At 42.4% G+C, this 27,278-nt stretch overlaps 1 protein-coding gene and 1 long non-coding RNA gene across 2 annotated transcripts; one reads left to right on the top strand and one right to left on the bottom strand.

Annotated features, from left to right (window-relative positions):
- Window positions 1-8,017: 8,017 nt before the first annotated feature.
- Window positions 8,018-18,257, top strand: SCP2D1 (SCP2 sterol binding domain containing 1). The gene is made up of 3 exons (XM_077872015.1): window positions 8,018-8,033; window positions 14,249-14,347; window positions 17,532-18,257. The coding sequence occupies exons 2-3, from the start codon at window positions 14,295-14,297 to the stop codon at window positions 18,046-18,048; spliced, it is 570 nt and encodes a 189-aa protein (XP_077728141.1). The 5' UTR covers window positions 8,018-8,033; window positions 14,249-14,294; the 3' UTR covers window positions 18,049-18,257.
- On the bottom strand, window positions 15,278-26,769 carry LOC144297869 (uncharacterized). Its single transcript, XR_013364765.1, has 3 exons — window positions 26,637-26,769; window positions 25,262-25,420; window positions 15,278-16,799 (listed from the first exon to the last, which is right to left on the bottom strand). It is a non-coding gene; the product is annotated as an uncharacterized LOC144297869 (long non-coding RNA).
- Window positions 26,770-27,278: the final 509 nt, after the last annotated feature.

Genomic DNA, 27,278 nt, shown 5'->3' with positions numbered 1-27,278 from the left:
AAAAGGAGCTCTAAACAAGGTCTTGGGTAACGTCAACATCATCGGAAACGTGCTTCACTTACCTCAGAGACTCTAAGTTTTGTTTGTTCAAGGTCACTTTCACTAATCTGTGGGCAGGCATAACCTAATCCGTTTAACTAATTTTAAAAAGAGTTACCACTTGGGCATGCACGTGATATATTAAGAGATAAATAGGACGATTTTATTTTGGGTCCCTGCACGTCTTTACCCTTTCTTTAGCTTCCTCTTAAAACAGGAATGCCCTTAAAGCCAATGAAGTGATGTCTTTGGGGTATAGAGGGAGGGTGTGATCTCTGTTCTTTATGTTTAAAAAATTTAAATACTTTTAAGACTTCCTGGAACTTTAAGAATATATTTACAGATGAATTTGGTGGCATTCACTTGATTTTTATTTTTCCAGAAAGGCTTCCAGGACTTGACACTCTCCTTCTGTGGGTGTGATAGATTAATCGCATTATTGATTTTTACCCTTTCGTGTTTCTACACCTGTCTTAGCGTGGGCTACTATAACAAAAATACCATCCCAGATGGCTTATACATAACAGGAATTTATTTTTCACTGTACTGGAGGCCAGAGGTCCCAAGGTCAGGATGCCAGTAGGGTGCCAGCTCTGGTAAGAGCCCTCTTCTGGGTTGCAGACGGCCAGCTTCTCATCTTAGCCTCATATGGTGGAGAGCAGAGAGGGGAAGCAAGCTGTCTTATGATTGTAGTTATAAGGACACCAATCCCATTGATGAGGGCTCCACCCTTGACCTCATCTAATCCTCATTAGCATCCACAGGCACCATTTCTTAATACTATCACATCATGGGGGTGAAGTTTCACCATATGAATTTTGAGGGTACACAAACATTGAATCCATGACAATACCCTCTACCATGTAGCATGTGCCCTCCCACTGTGACTCTGGGTTTGCCTGTGTGTTGTTCTTTGGCCAATAGGTGCAAGCAGAGGCTGGAACAATAGTCACATAGTTGAGATTATTCCTGCTCTGCTTCCTCTTTGACAATGTGTGTACGTTAGCCGGCTGGAGAATGAGTGTCACATGGCATAAGCACATCAGTTGATAGACAAACTTCCAGGTGTGAATGAGCCCAGAGAAGACAGAAGAATCACTCAGTTGAACCCATCCCAAACTCATGAGCTAAATAAATGCTTACTGCTTTAAGCCAGGGAGTTTGGGGGTGGTTTGTTACACAGCATTATTGCAGCAATAGATAACTAGGACATCTTTTATCCATCAGGAACAATTCGGATGGGCTGTACGAAAGAGCTAAATATGTTGGTTTTACAGACAGTCATACCTTATAGAATTTAAATTGGAAGTTGCCCAGTAATTTCCCATTTGGGCATATTTTTGTCCTAGTCAAAGATAAATATAACAGTACCATTTGAAGTATGTATGTTGTCTTTAGGCCTTGAGCTTTGTCCAAGAATGGAGTGTCTTCACATGGGCCAGACCTTACCAATGGGAGCTGGGCTCTATTCCACATGTATGGTAGCCTCGAATGAGTTATTGGGGATTTTTGAATGAGTCTGGTGTAATTCAGCAATTAAATTCAAGAGCAGCAGCTACTAGATACCCATGTAACTTCCATATGGTGGTTAGGACAATAGTGAGGTTGTTTCCCAGGATGCTGATGTGAAATCATACGTGATCATTTAAATTTAAATTCCTTGTAGGGGCAGCTGGGTGTCTCAGTTGCTTAAGCATTTGACTGTTGATTTTGGCTCAGGTCATGATCTCAGAGTGGTGAGATCAAGCCTCGAGTGGGGCTCTGCACAATCAGATGGAGTCTGCTTGAGATTCTCTCTCTCTCCTTCTGCCCTTCCTCTTATAAAGGAATAAATAAAATCTTTTAAAAAAATTTAAATTCTTTGTAGCTAAATAAAGTCAATTCAGTTCTTCAGTCATACTGGCCATAATCATCAGCTCCACAGCCACAGATGGCTGGCTGTTGGCTACCGCTTTGGACAGCACACACAACATTTTCATTATCTCCAAAAATTTGATTGGGTAGTGCTGGGCTCCGTGCTTGTGTCCACATTTCTTATTTACAGCTTCTTTTCTGTCTAAACCTTTAGTTTCTGCTGACTACTTGATTCTGACAGCCCCTCAATCTATACCATTTGGGAAAAATGAATTATTGTTTTCTGGATTATTTAATAAAACTCAAGCTAACCTGTTTTGACATTTACAACATTCACTGTTCTCTTCATTCACAGGTCACAAAGCTAACTGACAGAAGGAGTATTCGTGCTGCCAGAGATGGGAGGCTTGGGGAGGAGTGAGGGCAGTTGAGAAAATTCCCCCAGTTTGAGTTGTGAAATCCCCAACAAAACTTGAGGGGGAAGGAGAATAAAATGAAGCATGAAGACAGACTATTGGGCAAAAATCGTGCCCCACTGGTCAGGCTCTTCTGAACCTGCCCTATCCACATCCACGTAGCTGAGCTAGTGTTTGCTATGAGACAGAGCTCACAGCTTGTCTCTATCCTCTTTTCCTCAAGGAGGGATTTCTCCCCCAAAGCAACTTCTCAGATCACTTCTGGCCTCTCTTTACCCCTTTACTCGCATACATTAGATGACTTTTTAAAATTGTTGTGATTTTATTCTTTATCTTGAAACTATCTCAATTACAGAGAAAATTTGCAAGTCCCCTAATTTCCTGAATAATTTTTTTAAAGATTTTTATTTTAATTCTGGTATAGTTATCATATAGTGTTATATTAGTTTCAGGTTTGTAATATAGTGATTTAACAATTCTATACATCACCTGGTGCTCATCGTGATAAGTGTACTCTTAACCTTCACTTATTTCATCTCTATCTCCCTCCACATCCTCCGCGGTAATCATTTGTTTTCTAAAGTTAAGAGTCTGTTTCGTAGTTTGTCTCTCTCTCTGTCATTTTTTCTTTTGCTCATTTGTTTTGTTTTTTAAATTCCATGTATGGATGAAACCATATGGTATTGTCTTTCTCTGACTGACTTCACTTAACATTATATTCTCTAGCTCCATCCATGTTGCAAATGGCAAGATTTCATTTTTTAAGGGCAAATAATATTCCACTGTATATGTATAGCATGACGTCTTTATCCACCATGGACACTTGAGCTGCTTCCATAATTTAGTAATTGTAAAGAATGTTGCTATAAACATAGGGGTGTATGTATCCCTTTGAATTAGCATTTTTGTATTTTTTGAGCATATTCCCAGTAGAGTGATTACTAGATCATAGGGTAGTTTTATTTTTAACTTTTTGAGGAACCTCCATATTGTTTCCTACAGCAGCTATACTAGTTTGCACTCTCACCAGCAGTGCACAAGGGTTCCTTTTTCTCTACATCCTTGCCAACACTTGTTTCTTGTGTTTTTGACTTTAGCCATTTTGACTGGTGTGATGTGGAATCTCATTGTGGTTTTGATTTGCATTTCTTTGATGATGAGTGACATCTTTTCATGTGTCTGTTGGTCATCTGGATATTGTCTTTGGAAAAATGTCTGTTCATGTCTTCTGCCTATTTTTAAATTGGATTTTTCATTTTGGGGTGTTGAGTTGTATCAGCGCTTTATATATTTTAGACACTAACCCTTTATCAGATATGTCATTTGAAGATATATTCTCCCATTGAGTAGGCTGCCTTTTAGTCTTAATTGTTTCCTTCACTGTGCAGAAGGTTTTTATTTTGATGCAGTCCCAATAGTTTATTTTTGCTTTTGTTTCCCTTGCCTTAGGAGACATATCTAGAAAAATGTTACTACAGCCAATGTTAGAAAAACTACTGCCTGTGCTCTCTTCAAGGATTTTTGTGGTTTCAGGTCTCACATTTAGCTCTTTAATCCATTTTGAGTTTATCTTTGTGTTTGGTGTAAGAAAGTGGTCCAGTTTCATTCTTTTGCATGTTGCCGTCCAGTTTTCCCAACACCATTTATTGAAAACACTGTCTTTTTCCCATTCAATATTATTTCCTGTTTTGTTGAAGATTAGTTGACCATAGAATTGTGGGTTTACTTACGGATTTTCTATTCTTTTTCATTGATTTATATGTCTATTTTTGTGCCAGTACCGCACTGTTTTGGTTACTACATCTTTGTAGTATAACTTGTGATGCCTCTAGCTTTGCTTTTCTTGTTTAAGATTGCTTTGGCTATTTGAGGTCTTTTGTGGTTCCATATAAATTTTAGGATTATTTGTTTCAGTTCTCTGAAAAGTGCTATTGGTATTTTGATAGGGATTGCATTAAATGTGTAGTTGCTTTGGGGTGTCTGGATGGCTCAGCCAGTTAAGCATCTGTCTTCAGCTCAGGTCCTGATCTCAGCGTTCTGGTATTGAACCCCATGTCGAGTTCTCTGCTCAGCAGGGAGTCTGCTTCTTCCTCTTGCACTTCCTCTGTGTTTTATCTCCCTCTCTCAAATAAATAAATAAAAATCTTTTTAAAAATATGTAGTTACTTTGGGTAGAATAGATATTTTAATAATACTTATTCTTCAATTCATGGGCATGAAATATCTTTCCATTTCTTTATGTTGTCTTCAATTTCTTTCATTGGTGTTTTATAGTATTAAAAGTATGGGTCTTTTATCTCTTTGATTAATTTTATCCCTAGGTAATTTATTGTTTTTGGTGCCGTTGTAAGTGGGATTGTTTTCTTAATTTCTCTTTCTGCTGCTTTAGTATTAATGTATAGAAGTGCAACAGATTTCTGTACATTGATTTTGTATACTGCAATTACTGAATTTGCTTATCTGTTGCAGCAGTTTTTTTGCTGGAATCTCTAATGTTTTCTCTGTATTGTATCACCTCATCTACAAATAATGAAAATTTTACTTTTTACTTACCAATTTGGATGCTTTTTAATTTTTTTGTTGCTTTTGTCTGACTGCTGTGGCTAGGACTTCCAGTACTATGTTGAACAGAAGTGGTGAGAGTGGATATTATCTTGTTCCTGACCTTAAACAAAGGGGGAAAGCTTTCAGTTTTTTCCCATTGCATAGATGTTCCCAGTGAGTTTTTCAAGTAAGGCCTTTATTATGTTGAAGTATGTTCCTTCTTAACCTACTTTGTTGAGGGTTTTTTTCATGATGTTTGTGATGACTTTTTGGGTGGTCAATCTGGGAAGTATAAGCTAAACTCCTTCATGTCCATAACTTTCCCTTAACGGGCCCCTCACTACCAGCCTCATAGGCAGAGGCCCCCCAGGATGGGGGCTGATAGGTAGTTGGATAACTCTGCCTTGTATTGTGGGATGTAGTTGGCAAGTTCACTGGGGCCTCATATTAAGTACTTTCATTCAACTATGCTTCCTTTAGTTATCACTTAAGTTTTATTTTTTTAATCTCTACACCCAACATGAGACTCAAACTCACAACCCCAAGATTATGAGTCCAGTGGTCTTCCAACTGAGCCAGCTAGGTGCCCCTCCCCCTTAGTTATTACTTAAAGGGAGAATTTTGGTTTCCATCTGCCATTCCTTGTCTTGGTTCTCAATTTTGTTATAATTCAGAGGGGGAAGAAAAATGATTTATTGAATTTCCCACTGACCCCATAGTCTTAGTAAAATGTTTTCTGGTTCTTTCCATGCTTGATTTGGGCTAAATCTGTGCACCTGTCCCCCATTTAGCATGTGTCTGACCCCCAAAACCTGACATATATCTAGCTAGTTGTTTGTGCAGATTTTACTGCACAGGGGGTGGGGCTCGATAGAGGCTGATGTGGTTTAAACTGAGGTGTGAAGGAAAGACAGAATTTTGATAGAAATAGAGGGCAGATTGCACAAACCTAGAGGCAGGAAGTTCAAGGAATGTTCAGGAGGGAAGTGTAAAACCATTTGGTCTCCAGGGCTCCTATAGGTACATGATGAAAGAAAAGTCTGGAGAGATAGACAGGGATCATCAACTGGTGATATTTCTCTTCATCTCAAAGTCATCAGTATCTTTGCTCATTTTCCTTTGCTTGCTCTTTGTTGGACAGGAGCAAGGATCCTCTATGCCTCTTTGAGGCCCACCTTCCCTTTCCCACTACTTACTGCAGGATCTTGTTTCCTTTTGTATCTCATCTTCTGAGAAGAGCTAACCTTGAAAAGCATTTATCTGTACCAGACACTTTCTACGGATTATCTCACTTCATCCTTACAGCAAAAGCCTTGGCACTTGTATGCTGTTGTCCTCACTTTGTGGTGGAGAGACAGAAATACCACATGGATGGGCAGCTTGTCCAGGGTCCTACTGCTGGGATCAAAACCCAGGCTGGAGGGAAGTTCCTAGCTGCACTATAGCTTCCTCCCATTTCCCTTGCATTTTCCTGCTCATTTTCTACTTCCCTTCTGCATATTAGTGTGTTCATGCCTCCCTTCTCCTAAGAAACACTTCTTTCCATTGTCCTGTCTCCTTACTTTCCTTCCTGATTCTCTCCCGCCCTTTCCAGTGGAACCTTTTGAAGGGTCTGCTTAGGGCCAATGCTTTGCTGCCATCGCTGACACTTTGCTTCTGAAAGATGCAGCACACATTAATGGCATTTGTCTGGATTCCCACTTTGGCAGTTATTCTGAAGCTCAGACTCTTTTGACCATTCCTCTTCCTTTCATTCCATCTTAGAGTCTGTCTTGGGATTGCAATTGAGATGTTGGCCAAGGGCCAGTCATCTGAAGGTTTGAGTAGGTCTGGAGGATCTGCTTACAAGACGTCTCACTCATGTGGCCATAGGCAGGAGGCCTGAGTCCCTCAGCACATAAACCTGTCTGTAGAGCTGCTGGGGTGTCCTCACAACATGGCAGTGGTCTCACCTAGAGTGAGCAATTCCAGAGAGAGCAGATAGGAAGTTGTAATGTGTTTTGACTGTGTGAACATATTGTAAAACCACTACATGTCTCTTTCTTGGGCAGTTTCAATAGTTTGCATTGTATATTTATGTGTATGTTTTTCTCTCCTAAGCTAAACTGCTTTCTAGACATACTTATTTTTCTTTGTGTGTTCTTTTTTATGTGTTAAAAAATAAATGACATAAAATTTACCATTTTAACCACTTTTAAATGTGCAGTTAAGGGCCATTAAGGATGTTCGCATTGTTCTGCAACCATCACCACCGTCCAGTCTTCAGCACTTTTTTTATCTTCTTGGGTACCTGGGTGGCTCCATCGGTTAAGTGTCTAGCTGTTGGTTCCAGCTCTGGTTGTGATCTCATGGGTCGTGGGATTGAGCCTTGCATTGGGCTCTGCACTCAGTGGGGAGTCTGCTTAAAGATTTTCTCCCTCTGCCCCTTCCACCTGCTTGCACACTTCCTTTCTCTCTAAAATAAATAAATGAATCTTAAAAAAAAAGAGAGAACTTTTTATCTTCCTACACTGAAACTATGTGCCCATTAAACAGGAATTCTCTATTTCTTTCCTCCTTTCAGCCCCTGGCAACCACTATTCTTTTTTTCTGGTTCTGTGGATTTGACTATTTTAGGTACTTAATATAAGTGGAATAATACACTATTTGTCCTTTTGTGTCTAGCTGATTTCACTTAGCATAGTGTCTTCTATATTGTAGCATGTAGGGGGATCCCTGGGTGACGCAGCGGTTTAGCGCCTGCCTTTGGCCCAGGGCGTGATCCTGGAGACCCGGAATTGAGTCCCACGTTGGGCTCCCGATGCATGGAGCCTGCTTCTCCCTCTGCCTGTGTCTCTGCCTCTCTCTCTCTCTCTGTGACTATCATAAATAAATAAAAAATTTAAAAAAATAAATATATTGTAGCATGTATAGGAATTTCATTCCTTTCTAAGACTGAATAATATTCCATTGTGGGTTTACCACATTTTTAAAAACATATAAGTGTTTTTATTATTTTTAAAAAATTAATTCCAGGAAGGAGGGGCAAGATGGCAGAAGAGTAGGGTCTCCAAATCACCTGTCTCCACCAAATTACCTAGAAAACCTTCCAATCATCCTGAAAATCTATGAATTCGGCCTGAGATTTAAAGAGAGAACACCTGGAATGCAACAGGGAGAAGAGTTCGCGCTTCTATCAAGGTAGGAAGACGGGGGAAAAAGAAATAAAGACACAAAGGCCTCCAAGGGGGAGGGGCCCCGCGAGGAGCCGGGCTGAGGCCGGGGCGAGTGTCCCCAGGACAGGAGAGCCCCGTCCCGGAGGAGCAGGAGCTGCACCAACCTTCCCAGGTGGAAAGGGGCTCCCAGGGAGTTGGAGCAGGACCCAAGAGGGCGGGGATGCCCTCGGGCTCCCTGGGACACTAACAGACACCTGCGCCCCGGGAGAGTGCGCCGAGCTCCCTAAGGGCTGCAGCGCGCACGGAGGACCCGGAGCAGCTCGGAGGGGCTCGGAGGCGGCTCCGCGGAGGGGGCTGCGGGGCGGGAGCGCGAATCCACCAGCGCAGGTCCCGGAGCACAGGGCGCCTGGACACAGCCCAGGATCCGGCCTCCCCCGGGACAGGCAGAGGCCAGGAGGGCCCAGGACAGCAAGGACGCTCCTGCCTGGAGCTGAGCAGATCAGCGGCCCCGCCCCGGAGCCTCCAGGCCCCTGCAGGCTGAGAGCTCCTTAATTACTGTGGGAGCTGAATCAAGGTTTCCAGAGCTGGCCGGCGACACTGTGGTGGTTCCTCCTGGGGCTTCACGGGGTGCACAACCCCCACTGAGCCCTGCACCAGGCAGGGGGCAGAGCAGCTCCTCCAAGTGCTAACACCTGAAAATCACAACAGGCCCCTCCCCCAGAAGACCAGCTAGAGGGACAAGTTCCAGGGGAAGTCAAGGGACTTAAAGTATACAAAATCAGAAGATACTCCCCCGTGTTTTTTTTTTTTTTTTCTTTTTGATGTCTGATTGCTTCCCCCACTCTTTTTTTCTCCTTTCTTTTTCTTTCTCTTTTTCTTCTCTTTTTTCCTTTTTTTCTTTTTCTCTTTTCTTTCCTTCTTTCTCTCCTCTCTTTTTCTCCTTTTCCCAATACAACTTGCTTTTGGCCACTCTGCACTGAGCAAAATGACTAGAAGGAAAACCTCACCTCAAAAGAAAGAATCAGAAACAGTCCTCTCTCCCACAGAGTTACAAAATCTGGATTACAATTCAATGTCAGATAGCCAATTCAGAAGCACTATTATACAGCTACTGGTGGCTCTAGAAAAAAGCATAAAGGACTCAAGAGACTTCATGACTGCAGAATTTAGAGCTAATCAGGCAGAAATTAAAAATCAATTGAATGAGATGCAATCCAAACTAGAAGTCCTAACGACGAGGGTTAACGAGGTGGAAGAACGAGGGAGTGACATAGAAGACAAGTTGATAGCAAAGAGGGAAACTGAGGAAAAAAGACAAACAATTAAAAGACCATGAAGATAGATTAAGGGAAATAAACGACAGCCTGAGGAAGAAAAACCTACGTTTAATTGGTGTTCCCCAGGGTGCCGAAAGGGCCAGAGGGCCAGAATATGTATTTGAACAAATTCTAGCTGAAAACTTTCCTAATCTGGGAAGGGAAACAGGCATTCAGATCCAGGAAATAGAGAGATCCCCCCCTAAAATCAATAAAAACCGTTCAACACCTCGACATTTAATAGTGAAGCTTGCAAATTCCAAAGATAAGGAGAAGATCCTTAAAGCAGCAAGAGACAAGGAATCCCTGACTTTTATGGGGAGGAGTATTAGGGTAACAGCAGACCTCTCCACAGAGACCTGGCAGGCCAGAAAGGGCTGGCAGGATATATTCAGGGTCCTAAATGAGAAGAACATGCAACCAAGAATACTTTATCCAGCAAGGCTCTCATTCAAAATGGAAGGAGAGATAAAGAGCTTCCAAGACAGGCAGGAACTGAAAGAATATGTGACCTCCAAACCAGCTCTGCAAGAAATTTTAAGGGGGACTCTTAAAATTCCCCTTTAAGAAAAAGTTCAGTGGAACATTCCACAAAAACAAGGACTGAATAGCTATCATGATGACACTAAACTCATATCTCTCAATAGTAAATCTGAATGTGAACGGGCTTAATGACCCCATCAAAAGGTGCAGGGTTTCAGACTGGATGAAAAAGCAGGACCCATCTATTTGCTGTCTACAAGAGACTCATTTTAGACAGAAGGACACCTACAGCCTGAAAAGAAAAGGTTGGAGAACCATTTACCATTCGAATGGTCCTCAAAAGAAAGCAGGGGTAGCCATCCTTATATCAGATAAACTAAAATTTACCCCAAAGACTGTAGTGAGAGATGAAGAGGGACACTATATCATACTTAAAGGATCTATTCAACAAGAGGACTTAACAATCCTCAATATATATGCCCCGAATGTGGGAGCTGCCAAATATATAAATCAATTATTAACCAAAGTGAAGAAATACTTAGATAATAATACACTTCTACTTGGTGACTTCAATCTAGCTCTTTCTATACTCGATAGGTCTTCTAAGCACAACATCTCCAAAGAAACGAGAGCTTTAAATGATACACTGGACCAGATGGATTTCACAGATATCTACAGAACTTTACATCCAAACTCAACTGAATACACATTCTTCTCAAGTGCACATGGAACTTTCTCCAGAATAGACCACATATTGAGTCACAAATCGGGTCTGAACCGATACCAAAAGATGGGATTGTCCCCTGCATATTCTCAGACCATAATGCCTTGAAATTAGAACTAAATCACAACAAGAAGTTTGGAAGGACCTCAAACACGTGGAGGTTAAGGACCATCCTGCTAAAAGATGAAAGGGTCAACCAGGAAATTAAGGAAGAATTAAAAAGATTCATGGAAACTAATGAGAAAGAAGATACAACCATTCAAAATCTTTGGGATGCAGCAAAAGCAGACCTAAGGGGGAAATACATCGCAATACAAGCATCCATTCAAAAACTGGAAAGAACTCAAATACAAAAGCTAACCTTACACATAAAGGAGCTAGAGAAAAAACAGCAAATAGATCCTACACCCAAGAGAAGAAGGGAGTTAATAAAGATTCGAGCAGAACTCAACGAAATCGAGACCAGAAGAACTGTGGAACAGATCAACAGAACCAGGAGTTGGTTCTTTGAAAGAATTAATAAGATAGATAAACCATTAGCCAGCCTTATTAAAAAGAAGAGAGAGAAGACTCAAATTAATAAAATCATGAATGAGAAAGGAGAGATCACTACCAACACCAAGGAAATACAAACGATTTTAAAAACATATTATGAACAGCTATACGCCAATAAATTAGGCAATCTAGAAGGAATAGACGCATTCCTGGAAAGCCACAAACTACCAAAACTGGAACAGGAAGAAATAGAAAACCTTAACAGGCCAATAACCAGGGAGGAAATTGAAGCAGTCATCAAAAACCTCCCAAGACACAAGAGTCCAGGGCCAGATGGCTTCCCTGGGGAATTTTATCAAACGTTTAAAGAAGAAACCATACCTATTCTCCTAAAGCTGTTTGGAAAAATAGAAAGAGATGGATTACTTCCAAATTCGTTCTATGAGGCCAGCATCACCTTAATTCCAAAACCAGACAAAGACCCCACCAAAAAGGAGAATTACAGACCAATATCCCTGATGAACATGGATGCAAAAATTCTCAACAAGATACTGGCCAATAGGATCCAACAGTACATTAAGAAAATTATTCACCATGACCAAGTAGGATTTATCCCTGGAACACAAGGCTGGTTCAACACCCGTAAAACAGTCAATGTGATTCATCATATCAGCAGGAGAAAAACCAAGAACCATATGATCCTCTCATTAGATGCAGAGAAAGCATTTGACAAAATACAGCATCCATTCCTGATCAAAACTCTTCAGAGTGTAGGGATAGAGGGAACATTCCTTGACATCTTAAAAGCCATCTATGAAAAGCCCACAGCAAATATCATTCTCAATGGGGAAGCACTAGGAGCCTTTCCCCTAAAATCAGGAACAAGACAGGGATGTCCACTCTCACCACTGCTATTCAACATAGTATTGGAAGTCCTAGCCTCAGCAATCAGACAACAAAAAGACATTAAAGGCATTCAAATTGGCAAAGAAGAAGTCAAACTCTCCCTCTTCGCCGATGACATGATACTCTACATAGAAAACCCAAAAGTCTCCACCCCAAGATTGCTAGAACTCATACAGCAATTCGGTAGCGTGGCAGGATACAAAATCAATGCCCAGAAATCAGTGGCATTTCTATACACTAACAATGAGACTGAAGAAAGAGAAATTAAGGATTCAATCCCATTTACAATTGCACCCAAAAGCATAAGATACCTAGGAATAAACCTAACCAAAGATGTAAAGGATCTATACCCTCAAAACTATAGAACACTTCTGAAAGAAATTGAGGAAGACACAAAGAGATGGAAAAATATTCCATGCTCATGGATGGGCAGAATTAATATTGTGAAAATGTCAATGTTACCCAGGGCAATATACACGTTTAATGCAATCCCTATCAAAATACCATGGACTTTTTTCAGAGAGTTAGAACAAATTATTTTAAGATTTGTGTGGAATCAGAAAAGACCCCGAATAGCCAGGGGAATTTTAAAAAAGAAAACCATATCTGGGGGCATCACAATGCCAGATTTCAGGTTGTACTACAAAGCTGTGGTCATCAAGACAGTGTGGTACTGGCACAAAAACAGACACATAGATCAATGGAACAGAATAGAGAACCCAGAAGTGGACCCTCAACTTTATGGTCAACTAATATTCGATAAAGGAGGAAAGACTGTCCATTGGAAGAAAGACAGTCTCTTCAATAAATGGTGCTGGGAAAATTGGACATCCACATGCAGAAGAATGAAACTAGACCACTCTCTTGCACCATACACAAAGATAAACTCAAAATGGATGAAAGATCTAAATGTGAGACAAGATTCCATCAAAATTCTAGAGAAGAACACAGGCAACACCCTTTTTGAACTCGGCCACAGTAACTTCTTGCAAGACACATCCACGAAGGCAAAAGAAACAAAAGCAAAAATGAACTATTGGGACTTCATCAAGATAAGAAGCTTTTGCACAGCAAAGGATACAGTCAACAAAACTCAAAGACAACGTACAGAATGGGAGAAGATATTTGCAAATGACATATCAGATAAAGGGCTAGTTTCCAAGATCTATAAAGAACTTATTAAACTCAACACCAAAGAAACAAATAATCCAATCATGAAATGGGCAAAAGACATGAAGAGAAATCTCACAGAGGAAGACATGGACATGGCCAACATGCATATGAGAAAATGCTCTGCATCACTTGCCATCAGGGAAATACAAATCAAAACCACAATGAGATACCACCTCACACCGGTGAGAATGGGGCAAATTAACAAGGCAGGAAACAACAAATGTTGGAGGGGATGCGGAGAAAAGGGAACCCTCTTACACTGTTGGTGGGAATGTGAACTGGTGCAGCCACTCTGGAAAACTGTGTGGAGATTCCTCAAAGAGTTAAAAATAGACCTGCCCTACGACCCAGCAATTGCACTGTTGGGGATTTACCCCAAAGATACAGATGCAGTGAAACGCCGGGACACCTGCACCCCGATGTTTATAGCAGCAATGGCCACGATAGCCAAACTGTGGAAGGAGCCTCGGTGTCCAACGAAAGATGAATGGATAAAGAAGATGTTGTTTATGTATACAATGGAATATTACTCAGCTATTAGAAATGACAAATACCCACCATTTGCTTCAACGTGGATGGAACTGGAGGGTATTATGCTGAGTGAAGTAAGTCAGTCGGAGAAGGACAAACATTATATGTTCTCATTCATTTGGGGAATATAAATAATAGTGAAAGGGAATATAAGGGAAGGGAGAAGAAATGTGTGGGAAATATCAGAAAGGGAGACAGAACGTAAAGACTGCTAACTCTGGGAAACGAACTAGGGATTGTAGAAGGGGAGGAGGGCGGGGGGTGGGAGTGAATGGGTGATGGTCACTGGGGGTTATTCTGTATGTTAGTAAATTGAACACCAATAAAAAATTTAAAAAAATTAATTCCAGTATAGTTAACATACAGTGTTATATTAGTTTCAGGTGTACAATATAGTAATTCAACAAGTCTATATATCACCCAGTACTCACAATGACAAGTACACTCCTTAGTCCCCATCACCTATTTCCCCGATCTCTCCACCTACCTCCTCTCTGGTAACCATCAACTTTTTTTTTTCTATAGTTAAGAGTCTATTTCTTGATTTATCTCTGTCTTTTTTCCTTTGCTTCTTTTACACCACATTTTATTTATCTGTTAATATGTTGATAGACACTTGAGTTGTTTCCATCTCTTGGCTGTTGTGAAGAATGATGCTATGAACATGGATGTCCCAATATCTGTACAAGTGCCTGCTTTCACTTATTTCAGGTATGTATCCAGGAGTGTTACTGCTGGATCATATAGTAATCCTATGGCTAATTTTTTGAGGAGCTGCCATACTGTTTCCCACAATAATGTACCATTCTCCACTCCCGCCAGCAGTACACAAGGGTTTGGCTCTCTCCACATCCTCCTCAGCACCTGTTTTCCATCTGTGTGTATTGTTAACAATGCCAGCCCAGGGCTTTCCATGATCGATGCTCAGCAAATATGTTGAGGGGATGGATATGATGGCAGACTTGAGGATCCCTGATACTCACATTGTCCAAATTCTTGTAGAACTTTTGGTGAAATTTAGTGAGGAAAAGATCTCAGGAATTCTGGAACATTTCCTCAGAACACCTGACACCTAGAAAAGTGTTATCCTGATGATAATGCTGACGGTGAATTGTGGGGAGCCCTTCCTGCCTGTAGTGAGCTGCCTCTCCTTTCTACAATGATGGCTAACTGTTGCCAGATAAAGATGTGGATCCAAGGTTGTGGATTCTTCCATGCATACGGAAAGCCACAAATCTAGATCTTAAAATGTGAACGTGTACGTCAGTAGCTGTGGCAGATTGCATTATCAGTCCCAGTTTTTCTTGTCTCCCTGCCTCTTGCCCTGTCATGGCCTCTTCAGGGGTAGGGCGTGCTTCCCCAACCTTTGACTTTGCGCCTAGCTCTGAGAGTTGCTTTTGCTGCTGGTTCATGGACAAGAGTGGCATTGAGTCAGGGCCAAGTCTGGGCCTTTCTAACTTGCTGCTCTTGTACTTCTGCCATTACCACAGGAGGGACATGCCTGGCTGGCCCATAGGTTGCAGACAGAAGGTGGGAGATATGTGTCTAGTAGAGCAGCCTAGCCAGTCTCAGTCCAGGGCAGCACACCCCAGCCACCCAAAAGACATTTGAGAAATAACCATTTAATGTTATATGCTGCTAAAACTTTGAGGTGGTTTATTTTGACACATAATACACATAGCAAGAGTTAATGGATATAAGAACTAATTAAAGCTTAAAGTTATGTATCATAGTGCAGTAATAGCAACTGATAGATATAGGAACTAATAAAAGAAAAAAGATGCAGTATTTCAGGTTTGGCTTGTGCCCTCTGCTTTAGACAGAGCTCATACCAGTAGCAATGTGGAGCTGCCCATGCCTCTTTTTTTTGTTGTTGCGTCTTTTTGTTTTTAAAGCCAGACTTATTGAGGTATAATTTACACATTTAAATGCATCCCTTTTAGTACATAGTTCTGGATTTTGACAAATGTATACAATTGTGTAACTACCACCATTCTCCCATCATTCTCCCCTACCCCCACAAAAAAAAATTATTCCCTTTGTAGACAAACTCACTTTCTACCCCCAATCCACTGGTCATTTTTTTTTTTTTTGCAGTTTTGCCATTTTTAGAATGTCATATGAGTAGAATCATACAGTATGTCATCCTTTGAATCTGGCTTACCATAATGCATCTGAAGTTCATTTGTGTTGTGGAGTGATTCAGGAGATTATTCCTTTGGGTTGCCAAATAGTGTTCCATTCTATAATTATGCCAATTAGGTTATCTAATCTTCAGTTGATGAACAGAAGATAAGGACCTAAGAAAAGATTTGGATTTTCTTCTGTGTTTTTGCTTTAATGGACAATGCTTCTGGGAATACTTATTATATATTATTCTATTTCTCTTGCATAAATACCCAAGAGGAGAACCTATGAGTTGTGTGCTGAGTGTATGTTTGACTTTTACCACCCTACTAAGCAGTCTTCCACAGCAGTGGCAGCATTTTGCACTCCCACCAATCCTGCCACAGGAGCTCCAGTTGCTCCACAGCCTTGCCAACACTTGCCATTGTCAGTCATTCCAGTATTAGTGAGTTTGATGGGTAGGAAGTGTTGTCTCATTGTGTTTAAATTTGCATGTCCTTGGAGACTCATGATGTTGAGCACCTTTCCATGTGTATGTTGGCCATTCATACTGGACTTCCTTTAATGGTAGAAATACTTATAAAAGATCGAATTGCATAAAAAGGACACATGTGGACTTAGAACTGTGTTCCCATTCGACATGCTGAGGCAGGAGTGGCAGCCTAGTTGGGGAGCTGTCTGAATAATTCAGAAGGAACAACCCTGCCCTGAGGAAAAGCAGATATGGGTAGCTGGTGATGATGGGGCTCAGTTTGCTTTTGGTGACTCACAGCAATTTTATCAAGGATTTCTCACCTCTTCATTTAAAATTCTTCATGCAGATGTCTATACCAGGTGGCTTCAGGGTAAAGTCTTGGTATTGGGAACCACTGGGTTTTGTTTAACTGCTCCATGTTGATCATACCAGCTCATCCATCAGGTACCAAAGGAAATATACCATACCAGATCTTTTTTTTTTTTAAACCTGACTACACTGCTTACTAGTTGTGTGACTTTGGGTAAGTCACTTCATTTCTTCTTGCCTCGGTTTCCCCATCTGTAAAATGGGAATAAAAAGAGTACCTACTTCAGCAGGTTATAATAAAGGTTAAAAGTGTTAACACATGTACAATGCCTTCAACAGTACCTCAGCTCAGAATAAGGGCCATGTTATTATATACAATTATCATGTGAGGCTAGCAGCATCTTCTGTTGATCTTAGGGATATTCCTTTCCTCCTACTCTCTCACTGTGTCTCTGAAGCTTTCTGATGCAAGTCCTTGTGCTGATTCTTTTTCCAGTAAGCATTTTTTCCCAAAAGCATTTCCTGTTCCACCAGCAGCCAGGTAATGCCAAATCTAGCATCAGGATTTGTGCCTTTAAGGATTATCCACTTTTATTTTTTTTGTTTTTTTTTTTAATTTTTTTATTTTTTTTTGATTATCCACTTTTAAAGGAATCAGAATAGCTGCTCTGAGTTAGGATTATTACCGGGATAGATCTGCATTGGAAAGACAGAGTTCATATCACCAAAGAACCTTCTGGAGCCATTTCCTCTTATTCCCAACATGGGGTCCAGAACTTTCTGGGCTTATGAGACCAACAGCCCTGATTGGTTTGGGGTGGTGGTGGTGCGGATCTGCCTCACAATTACCTGAGACCTCATCCCATGTCAGATTTTAGTATTTGTTTGACCAATAAGACTGCAGCACACACACCAGCCTCATTCCCTACTTGGGCCTTACCTTTGATGTCACAATCTGACTTGTGGATATTAATCTGGCTACAGCTGCTCACAGACCAGACGGGAAGGTCAAGAGGACCAGCACAGTAAGATGTGGAAGAGAATCGACCATCAACACAAGATCAAAGCAGGGGATGGACCTCAGGCAGGCCAGTTCAAGGAACTGGGTGCAGCTCGGGAACCTGCTGTGCCACACCCTCTAGAGCTGTCAGAATTCCAGAGCTTCCCTGTGTTTGAGGACATTAGCCATCACATCAAAGAGGTGGGGGCCCAACTGGTAAAGAAAGTCAATGCCATCTTTCAGCTAGACATCACCAAAGATGGGAAGATCATTCTGCAGTGGACCATTGATCTGAAGAATGGTTCTGGAGACATGTATCCAGGATCTGCCAGGCTCCCAGCAGACACTGTCTTCACAATCCCAGAACCTGTCTTTATGGAGTTGGTTTTGGGCAAGATGAACCCTCAGAAGGCTTTCCTTGCCGGCAAGTTCAAAGTGAGTGGCAAAGTTCTGCTTGGTCAGAAGCTGGAGAGGGTTTTCAAAGACTGGGCTAAATTTTAAGCATGTAAAATACCAAGGAAATGATCAGAACTTCTCTCCAATTATAATGTTGAGTGGAAATCATGCTTAAGCTGAAGATTAAAACAAAAAATACCCAATATTTTTACTCAAATTCTTCCTGTTCAAGTTTGATTAATTTTCCTGCTGATGTGTTAATTTTCAGTAAGGGTTCTAGAGCAGTAAAGAGTGTTGGAGTGTATCACCTAAAATCTTTGTCTTTTTCTTTTTTTTAGATTCATGTATACTATAACATGCTTGTTTGAAAGCCACACATAGAGAAATGGGTGGTTTTGACATTCAGATTTAAATGCTTTCATGATTGAGTTCCTAAGAATTTTTTTTTTTTTTGTGCTTTGGGAAAGAAGTGCCAACCATTATTGTGTTGGTTTGCATTCCATTTGGTAACTTGGTTCTTTGAAGAGATTTTACATTTGCAGAGCTCTAAGAGGGTGGGCTCCACAGCTATGTGGGTGGAACAAGGCATAGAGGGGATGAGTTCTTTGTGTATCATGACTTTGGATGGATTTAATTCCAAGAGAATCCAAAGGCTTAGAAGATGTTCTAGGCTACTGGATCTTAAACTAGAGCATACATCACACCACCTGTAAGGATAGTGAAAGCTCAGGTTGCTGGGCTCCACCTCAGGGTTTCAATGCTATAGGTCTGGACTGGGGAGAACGTGCATTTCTAACAAGTTCCCAGGTGATGCTGATGGGATCACCCCTGCTGAGCACCTGCCCTAGTTCATGTTGCAGCTTTCAGTATTGGTCAAAAGTATTCTGTTCTAGACAAATGAAATGTCACCATTATTTAAATGATATGTTGCTATTATTTAAAGGATCTCCTGGAATCTCATCCTCGCATGGGCCCTTTCTGAAGTGTCAAGAGCTTGTGCTCTGAGTGTGTTACAAAACGATAGGTCATCCTGGGAGATATTCCCTTCTGGGAGCCCTGTCCATACATTAGGAGGACTTAAATGAAGCCAGCTGCAGCCTGATGTGACCTCTGTGGGTGAGTGTGATGCTTGTTCTCGTGTGACCTGTGCATACCTTTACCTTGTATACCTTTATACTCTGAAACCCACATGGAAGGGATTCCTTAAAACAGCCATACTCAAAACACATGCCTACCAAATGATCCAGCTATTCCATTCTCAGGTATTTTCTCAGGAAGAAAGCAGGCATAGGTACAAGTACAAAAATTTGTACGTGAGTGTTCACAGTAGCTGTATTTGTGATAGTTCCAGACTGTAAATAAACCAAATGTCCATCAATAGGTGAATGGATGAACCAATGGTGCTGTGTCATACTCTGGAGTACTACTTGGCAATAAAAGGGAAGGAATTATTGTACATACAACAGCATAGGCAAATGTCAGATTATGCTGAGTGGAAGAAACCAGGGAAAACCAAGTATGGACTGTGTGGTTCTATTTATGTAAACTAGAAAACCCACACACGGGACTGAAAGATCAGTGGTTGCCAAGAGACAGGGATGGGGAGTGGGGAGGGTTGGGAGGAGGGATTATAATTGACTATGAGGAAGCTTAGGGCTGATGGATAGATTTCATTATCTTGATTGTAGTGATGATTTCATAGGTGTATGTATAGGTAAAACATCAAGTTGTATACTTTACATACCCATGGGCAGCTCATTATGTGTCAATATAAACTCAGCATCACTGGAAAACCTGCCACATAGTGCAGACTTTATAAAGAAGATTTAAAGCTCTATGTCTTTCTCAGCATGAATCCTCTGACCTCATCGTGTGCCTACAAGTCCAAGCTGTTAACTGATTTCGATGGCTCTGTAGAGGCCTTCCTAAGTTCCCCCTGTCAGAAAAAGGTAGAGTCGAGGCTTGTTGCTAACAAAATCTCCTCTCTCAGAGGAAAACAAAGAGGCCCTTTGTTTAGTCCATGTTCAATTCTCTGGGAAGGGACTGAGGGTCCCTTACTGGGGGTTTATGAGTGGGGACACAGAGCACTCCCTGGTATCTTTCCTCATCTGGTCATTAGATGTATGATATGTGTGGTGCTTCTGCTAATGTCCCTGCCCAGGGGAGCAGTGGGCATCTCAGAATCTTCAGATTGATGCTGAGTACTCTTTTTTTTAATTTATTATTTTTTTATTGGGGTTCAATTTGCCAAAATATAGCATAACACCCAGTGCTCATCCCTCCAAGTGCCCCCCTCAGTGCCCATCACCCAGTCACCCCAAACCCCCGCCCACTTCCCCTTCCACTACCCCTTGTTCATTTCCCAGAGTTAAGTGTCTCTTATGTTTTGTCACCCTCACTGATATTTTCACTAATTTTCTCTCCTTTCCCTTTATTCCCTTTCACTAATTTTTATATTCTCCAAATGAATGAGACCATATAATGTTTGTCCTTCTCCAATTGACTTATTTCACTCAGCACAATACCCTCCAGGTCTTTCCACATCGAAGCAAATAGTGGGCATTTGTCGTTTCTAATGGCTGAGTAATATTCCATTGTATACAGAGACCTTCCTTATCCATTCATCTTTCGATGGACACTGAGGCTCCTTCCACAGTTTGGCTATTGTGGACATTGCTGCTAGAAACATCGGGGTGCAGGTGTCCCGGTATTTCACTGCATCTTTGTCTTTGGGGTAAATCCCCAGCAGTGTAATTGCTGGGTCGTAGGGCAGGTCTATTTTTAACTCTTTGAGGAAACTCCACACAGTTTTCCAGAGTGGCTGCACCAGTTCACATTCCCACCAACAGTGCAAGAGGGTTCCCCTTTCTCCACATCCTCTCCAACATTTGTTGTTTCCTGTCTTGTTAATTTTCACCATTCTCCCTGGTGTGAGGTGGGATCTCATTGTAGTTTTGATGTGTATTTCCCTGATGGCAAGTGATGCGGAGCATTTTCTCATGTGCATGTTGGCCATGTCTATGTCTTCCTCTGTGAGATTTCTTTTCATGTCTTTTACCCATTTCATGATTGGATTGTTTGTTTCTTTGCTGTTGCTGTTGAGTTTAATAAGTTCTTTATAGATCTTGGAAACTAGCCCTTTATCTGATACGTCATTTGCAAATATCTTCTCCCATTCTGTAGGTTGTTTCTGTAGGTTGTCTTTTAGTTTTGTTGTCTGTTTCTTTTGCTGTGCAGAAGCTTCTTAACTTGGTGAAGTCCCAATAATTCATTTTTGCTTTTGTTTCTCTTGCCTTCATGGATGTATCTTGCAAGAAGTTGCTGTGGCCAAGTTCAAAAAGGATGTTGCCTGTGTTCTCCTCTAGGATTTTGATGGAATCTTGTCTCACATTTAGACCTTTCATCCATTTTGAGTGTATCTTTGTGTATGGTGCAAGAAAGTGGTCTAGTTTCATTCTTCTGCATGTGGATGTCCAATTTTCCCAGCACCATTTGTTGAAGAGACTGTCTTTCTTCCAATGGATAGTCTTTCCTCCTTTGTCAAATATTAGTTGACCATAAAGTTGAGGGTCCACTTCTGGGTTCTCTATTCTGTTCCATTGATCTATGTGTCTGTTTTTGTGCCAGTACCACACTGTCTTGATGACCACAGCTTTGTAGTACAACCTGAAATCTGGCATTGTGCTGCCCCCAGCTATGGTTTTCTTTTTTAATATTCCCCTGGCTATTGGAGGTCTTTTTTGATTCCACACAAATCTTAAGATGATTTGTTCCAACTCTCTGAAGAAAGTCCATGGTATTTTGACAGGGATTGCATTAAATGTGTAAATTGCCCTGGGTAACATTGACATTTTCACAATATTAATTCTTCTAATCCATGAGCATGGACTATTTTTCCATCTCTTTGTGTCTTCCTCAATTTCTTTCAGAAGCGTTCTGTAGTTTTTAGGGTATAGGTCCTTTACCTCTTTGGTTAGGTTTATTCCTAGGTATTCTAAGCTTTTGGGTGCAATTGTAAATGGGATTGACTCCTTAATTTCTCTTTCTTCAGTCTCATTGTTAGTGTATAGAAATGCCACTGATTTCTGGGCATTAATGTTGAGTACTCTTGTGAACACTTACCTTGCCTGGTCCAGGCACCTCCATTACAGCCATATTTACAAGTGTCAGGCATTGTTGGGCAGGTGTTTGGGATGTTGTGTTTACGGAAATGGCTTGCCCAAGTGCCTTTCCTGAATTGGTCCTAGCCTCTGGGGATTGGCCTTGAGATGGCGGTTGCTCAGAGACGGGTTGGAGGTGAAAAGGGGTGTGAGGCAGGGAGGGGTTGCAGAGGGACACATCTAGGCTGCCATCTGACCAAAGGGAGGCCATCTAGATAGGCTGGCCAGTGACATGACCCTTTATGGCTTGTGACAAAAACGTGACCAGAGCCAGTTAGATCCTTTTCTCCGGAATTTGGACCTGGGGGGCAGAGAGACTGAGCTACAAGTGAGCAGTGGGAACAGAATCTGTCTGAAAGGCTGGGATGTGGTGTGTGTGTGGGGTGGCTGAGGGAGGTGCTGTGGGGGGTGGGCAGCCACCCTGGTAGGAGGTGGAGTGGGAAGAGCCAAAGCTTGAATAAGGAGAGAGATCTGGTTCACATCTGAGAGAAGATTCCAGACGTTGGGAAACAACAGCAAACTCTTTTCAAAAGGAACAAAATTGCTTGGTGCTAGGATGCCATGTGGAGCAGCTGAAAGGACTCAGATTTTGGAATCAGAAACAGAGTTTTGAGCCCTGGGTTATAAGCACAGGGAATTAGCACACCACTCTGTACTTCAGCTGCCTTACCCAGGAATGAGGCCAGTAGCTCTTATGATATCAGGTTGTTGGGATGCTTCTAGTAGGTCATGCCCAGTCTAATCCCTGGCCCAGGGGCTTTCCATGCATATGAGTGAGTTCCTTATCTCTTCTGGATGAGAAGGAACAGGGGACTCTCCTTGGCTCCCTACTGCCTCCCAAGAAAGTCCACACTTGGGGCTTTTGTGTTCTGCTCTGGGGACCTTCTTTCTGCCTTTTCATTGACACTCAATTGGGGCCCCAGCGGGTCCATCTGGTTCAAAACACACATCTGCATGTTGCTTAGTCTGCACAAGTTTGGTCAGTTTGAGTGAAGATATTTTATATAAAATTGGATTTCTGGATTTTCTTGAAAAATTGGATTATTTGGTCATAGTAAGCCTGTACTCCAGACAATAGCTCGGAAAGCAGGGAATGGGGTGGACTCTCTGGCAACCTGGGGCCTCATCCTCCACACTGCCTCCTTGACTCCCAAGCTAAATTTGGGGGCCCTCTATCCTTGAGCCTGCACTATTGTCTCTTTCAGTAGGCCCTGCTTTGCTGGGGCCCCAGCAGATCTTTGCCTTCATGACTGCACCCCCCACAATACACGGTCTTACTCTTCCCCCAACAGAAATACCCTGTGTTCATTTTCTATCACTGTGTGACAGATTACCACAATTTAATGGCTTAAAACAAAACCCATTTATGATCTCACAATTTCTGCAGGTCAGAAGTCTGGGTGGGCTCAGCTGGGTTCTCTGCTCTGGTCTTGTCTCACAAGGGCTAAAATCAAGGTGTTGGCCAGGCTGGACTCTCACCTGGGTACTTGGGGAAAGAATTGGCTCCAAGCTTATATCGTTGTGGCCTTATACAGTTCTGTGTGGTTGTAGGACTGAGGCCCAGCTCCAGGCACCCAAGAAAGCTCTCAAACTGGCAGTCAGCTGGAGTAGACAGTGATAGTGAGACCCGAACCTGGACCATAGCAGGTGCTGAGTTTGGCCACTCCAGGAAGGCTCTAATTTGTTGGGGGTAAGAGCTTGGACTGTGGGACCAGACTGCCTGGGGTTGGGTTTTGTCCCAGCCTCTTCCTAACTGTGGGAACTTGGGCATGTTGCTTTTATTTTCTTCTCTTCTCCTTTCTTTTCTTTTCAGTTTGCCAGCATATAGTATAACACCCAGTGCTCATCACATCACGTGCTGTCCTTAATGCCCATTGTCCAGTTATCCCATCCCCACCCACCTCCCTTCTGCAACCTTTCATTTGTTTCTCAGATTCAAGAGTCTCTCATGGTTTGTCTTCCTCTAATTTTTCCCTCGGTATATATTTATTTTTTAAAATACACTTTTTATAGAGGAAAGCCTACACCTAGGAAACCCTAGGTGTGCACCTGGCTTGGGAAATAGGACATGACCAGCACCCAGGAACCCCCCTCTCATGCCGCTTCCTCCCTCCTCACAGGTGCTCACCATTCTGGCTTCTAACATCATAGGTTTCAGTGTTGCCTATTTTTGTGTTTATATAAATGACTTCTTCCACAGCATTTTGTGTCTGAGACTCATGTCCTGTCATGTGTAGTTACAGTTCATTCACCTTTGAGTGGTATTTTGTGGTATTTGAATGGTTTCCAGTTGAAGGTATTTCGAACAGTGCTGCTGTGAGCCTTCTTGTAGGTCTGCGTGACCGGAAGCTCCTTTCTGTCACTTAGTATCTGGGTTTGCCCTGACAGACAGCCATGGCATAGCATCTTGCACGCAATAGGTGCTTTGAGAATGTTTGCGGTGAGAATCAGAAGGCAGGACGAGTCCAGAGGTAAGGTAACAGCCCATGTTGGGGTTGGGTGTGTGATTCCCCCAGCCCATGTTGGGGTTGGGTGTGTGATTCCCCCAGCGTCTGACCTGCTCCATGGTCACAGACTTTGGACCCTGCTATGCTGGGTTTTGGAGGGAGACCCTCACAGCTGGAAGGAATTCTTCTGGGGCCTGTACTGTCCCACCTCACCAAGAACCCACAAACAGCTACTGAAGATTGTTTTTCTTATTTTTCTTTGGCAGAAAAAAATTCTTCCAGACCTGTGACTTGGCTAATCACAAGAAACATCTGTGACCTCCTAAAAATATCTGCTTTGTACCATTTTGTGGAGCACAATATCTATATAGCCCAGCAGTATAATTAAGTTGATGTTTAGTCAATTCTTGAAAACAGTTGGGGGCTCCTAAAGCCCAGCACTAGATTTGCAGGCAGCCAGTGAAACAGGCTGGGAAGGAGGCCCCTGGGGATGCGCACATGACTTTGGTGGGAGAGGAACCTGGAGTGGCCCTGGACATGGGGGCAGGGTGAGGAGTCGTGGGAAATATTGTGATGGAGGGCTGTCGGGCCCACTGGGGCGCGTTGAAAAATGCTTATTTCCATGTCTCTGTCTGGCAGCCTCTGGAACATTTCCTGCTGAGGAAGATTTCCCTTAAAGAACTAATCGGAAAGTGTCCCATCCCAACATACCTTTTTTCATCCTTTTGTAGCCAGAGTAGATTAAATGGGGGTACTCATAGATTTTTCTGGAGATGTTCATGCTTTTTTTTTCTCCAGGAAACCACATATTTTAATCAGGATTTTAGCCAATAAGGGGGAGGAGTTGTGTGTACTCTCTTTCTTCTCTCACTGATAAAGAAAAGAACATGGCTGAAGAAATTTTTTAAACAAAGGAATCCCCCAGCTTTTCAAGTTTCTTTGAGTCCCTGGTGCCCTCCAAGGCAAGATTGGAAACTGTATGGGCAAGTGATCTCAAAGTTCTCTGAAACCTTGAGGACCCCATTCAAACATGGGTGTTTTCAGGAATGCCTTCAAAGCAGAAGCTGATTTGAGGCATGGCATTCAAAGGGCCTCTAGGGGAGTTTGATGAGAAGTCTGGAGCTAGGAAGACAGTCCAGAGACTGCACCTCTCCCTTTGACCACCTCCTGTCTTTGGAATCCTGATACTTGCATGAGGAAAAGGGACAACTCATTGATATTGCCAGCCCCTAAGCATGTATTCATTCATTCAGTGATAATTACTGAGCATCTACTGTGTAATGTGTTTACTCAGCCTTGTACTGAGTGTAAAGGATACAGTGGTAAGCATTGGATGGACACCTCCTGTCCTCAAGAACTTCCAATATGGCCCCTGGCTACACATTGTGGTGAGGGCTCATAAGGAAAAGCCAAGGGGGTTCTCATAGACTGATTGGGGGCCAGGGCAGGCTTCCTGAAGAATGAGATCAGAGGAGTGAGTGGGAGGTAACTTGAGGTGGGGCAGAGATGAGGTTATTCCAGGCAGAGGAAATGTGCAAATGCTCTGTGGCTAGCAGAATAGGATACGTTCCAGGAACAGAAGACCAGGCCCAGTGGGCCAGAACATGATGGTCAGTGATGGTTATTGTGAGAAGCCTGGTCAGGCACAAGAGCTATCCAGAGCACTGCCTTCTAGTCTGGGGACAGGACTTTGCTTGTCCTCCTCATATAATCTGAGTCTGAGAAATGCCTGGAAAGATCTGGACACCATGTTGGCTGGCTCTATTGATTGGAAGAGTAGTTTCAGGTGGGGATGATTCTCCAGGTTGGGTCCAAAGACTGATAAAGCTGGGATTTCCAGAGGATTTAGTTTCTTCCCCTGTCTTAAGATCTGTGACCCCAGACTCCTCTAGGCTCTGTAGTCAACCCTCATGATGGAGGTGGTTCTGTGATATCACTGAAAGGACAGTGATCAAAGACCTAAATATAAGACTCTGCTCCAGGAAACTGAGGGTTTCCTATCAGTGTCTGTAGTCTAATGAATCAGTAAATAGATTCAAGAGGAGAAACAGCTGAAGGAAGAAGGAAATCTACCCACTCTACCCACTTGTATTCCCAGTGGCACCATCTTTTCTCCTAAGTCCAAAGGAATCCCGAGGCCATGAATCTGTGGCCATCCAGTGGTGTGCAGTGGGCAGGCCAGGGGATGTGGGCAGTGGAGGCTCAGAGAATGCTGAGGATTCCTGGTTCTATGGCTAACCAGGTGTATGATGTCATCCTTTCTTCTCCAGTGGGCTTCTTTCTCTTCAAACCCACCATGGGAGTGATGACCCAGAAGATCCCAATTTGCCTTGGATATTTATCATTCTTAAAAAAAATGAGTTGATATTTGAAAATTAACTGGAAAAGGGGTGGTCAGCTCAGTGATAAGAGTGAGGTGTCATCTTGTGAACATTTATCTAGGTGCCAGACACTGCATTAAGTACTTAACGTGTAACATCTTAGTTCCTTGTCACCCCCACTGGGAGACGTCCTGAAATTATTCCCATTTCTACTGGGAGGGTGAAGATCTGACAAGGTCTAGGCCTCAGAGACATGATGGTGCTTCCCCCCACCATTTCCAGCACATGTGATTAAAAATAATGTGCTACTGTTGGTGGGAATGTGAACTGGTGCAGCCACTCTGGAAAACTGTGTGGAGGTTCCTCAAAGAGTTAAAAATAGACCTGCCCTACGACCCAGCAATTGC

Source organism: Canis aureus, chromosome 26 (assembly GCF_053574225.1).
Source record: "Canis aureus isolate CA01 chromosome 26, VMU_Caureus_v.1.0, whole genome shotgun sequence".
NCBI classification, from domain to species: domain Eukaryota; kingdom Metazoa; phylum Chordata; class Mammalia; order Carnivora; family Canidae; genus Canis; species Canis aureus.
The sequence above is the reverse complement of the archived record's forward strand: the minus strand, read 5'-3'. Positions and strand labels throughout refer to the sequence as shown.

Bases quoted from the DNA above. Each gene is read 5' to 3' on its own strand.
- SCP2D1 (XM_077872015.1), top strand. From the start codon at position 14,295: ATGAACATGGATGTCCCAATATCTGTACAAGTGCCTGCTTTCACTTAT. The intron at 14,348-17,531 runs GTATGTATCCAG...ATCTGGCTACAG, and splicing joins CCTGCTTTCACTTATTTCAG to CTGCTCACAGACCAGACGGG.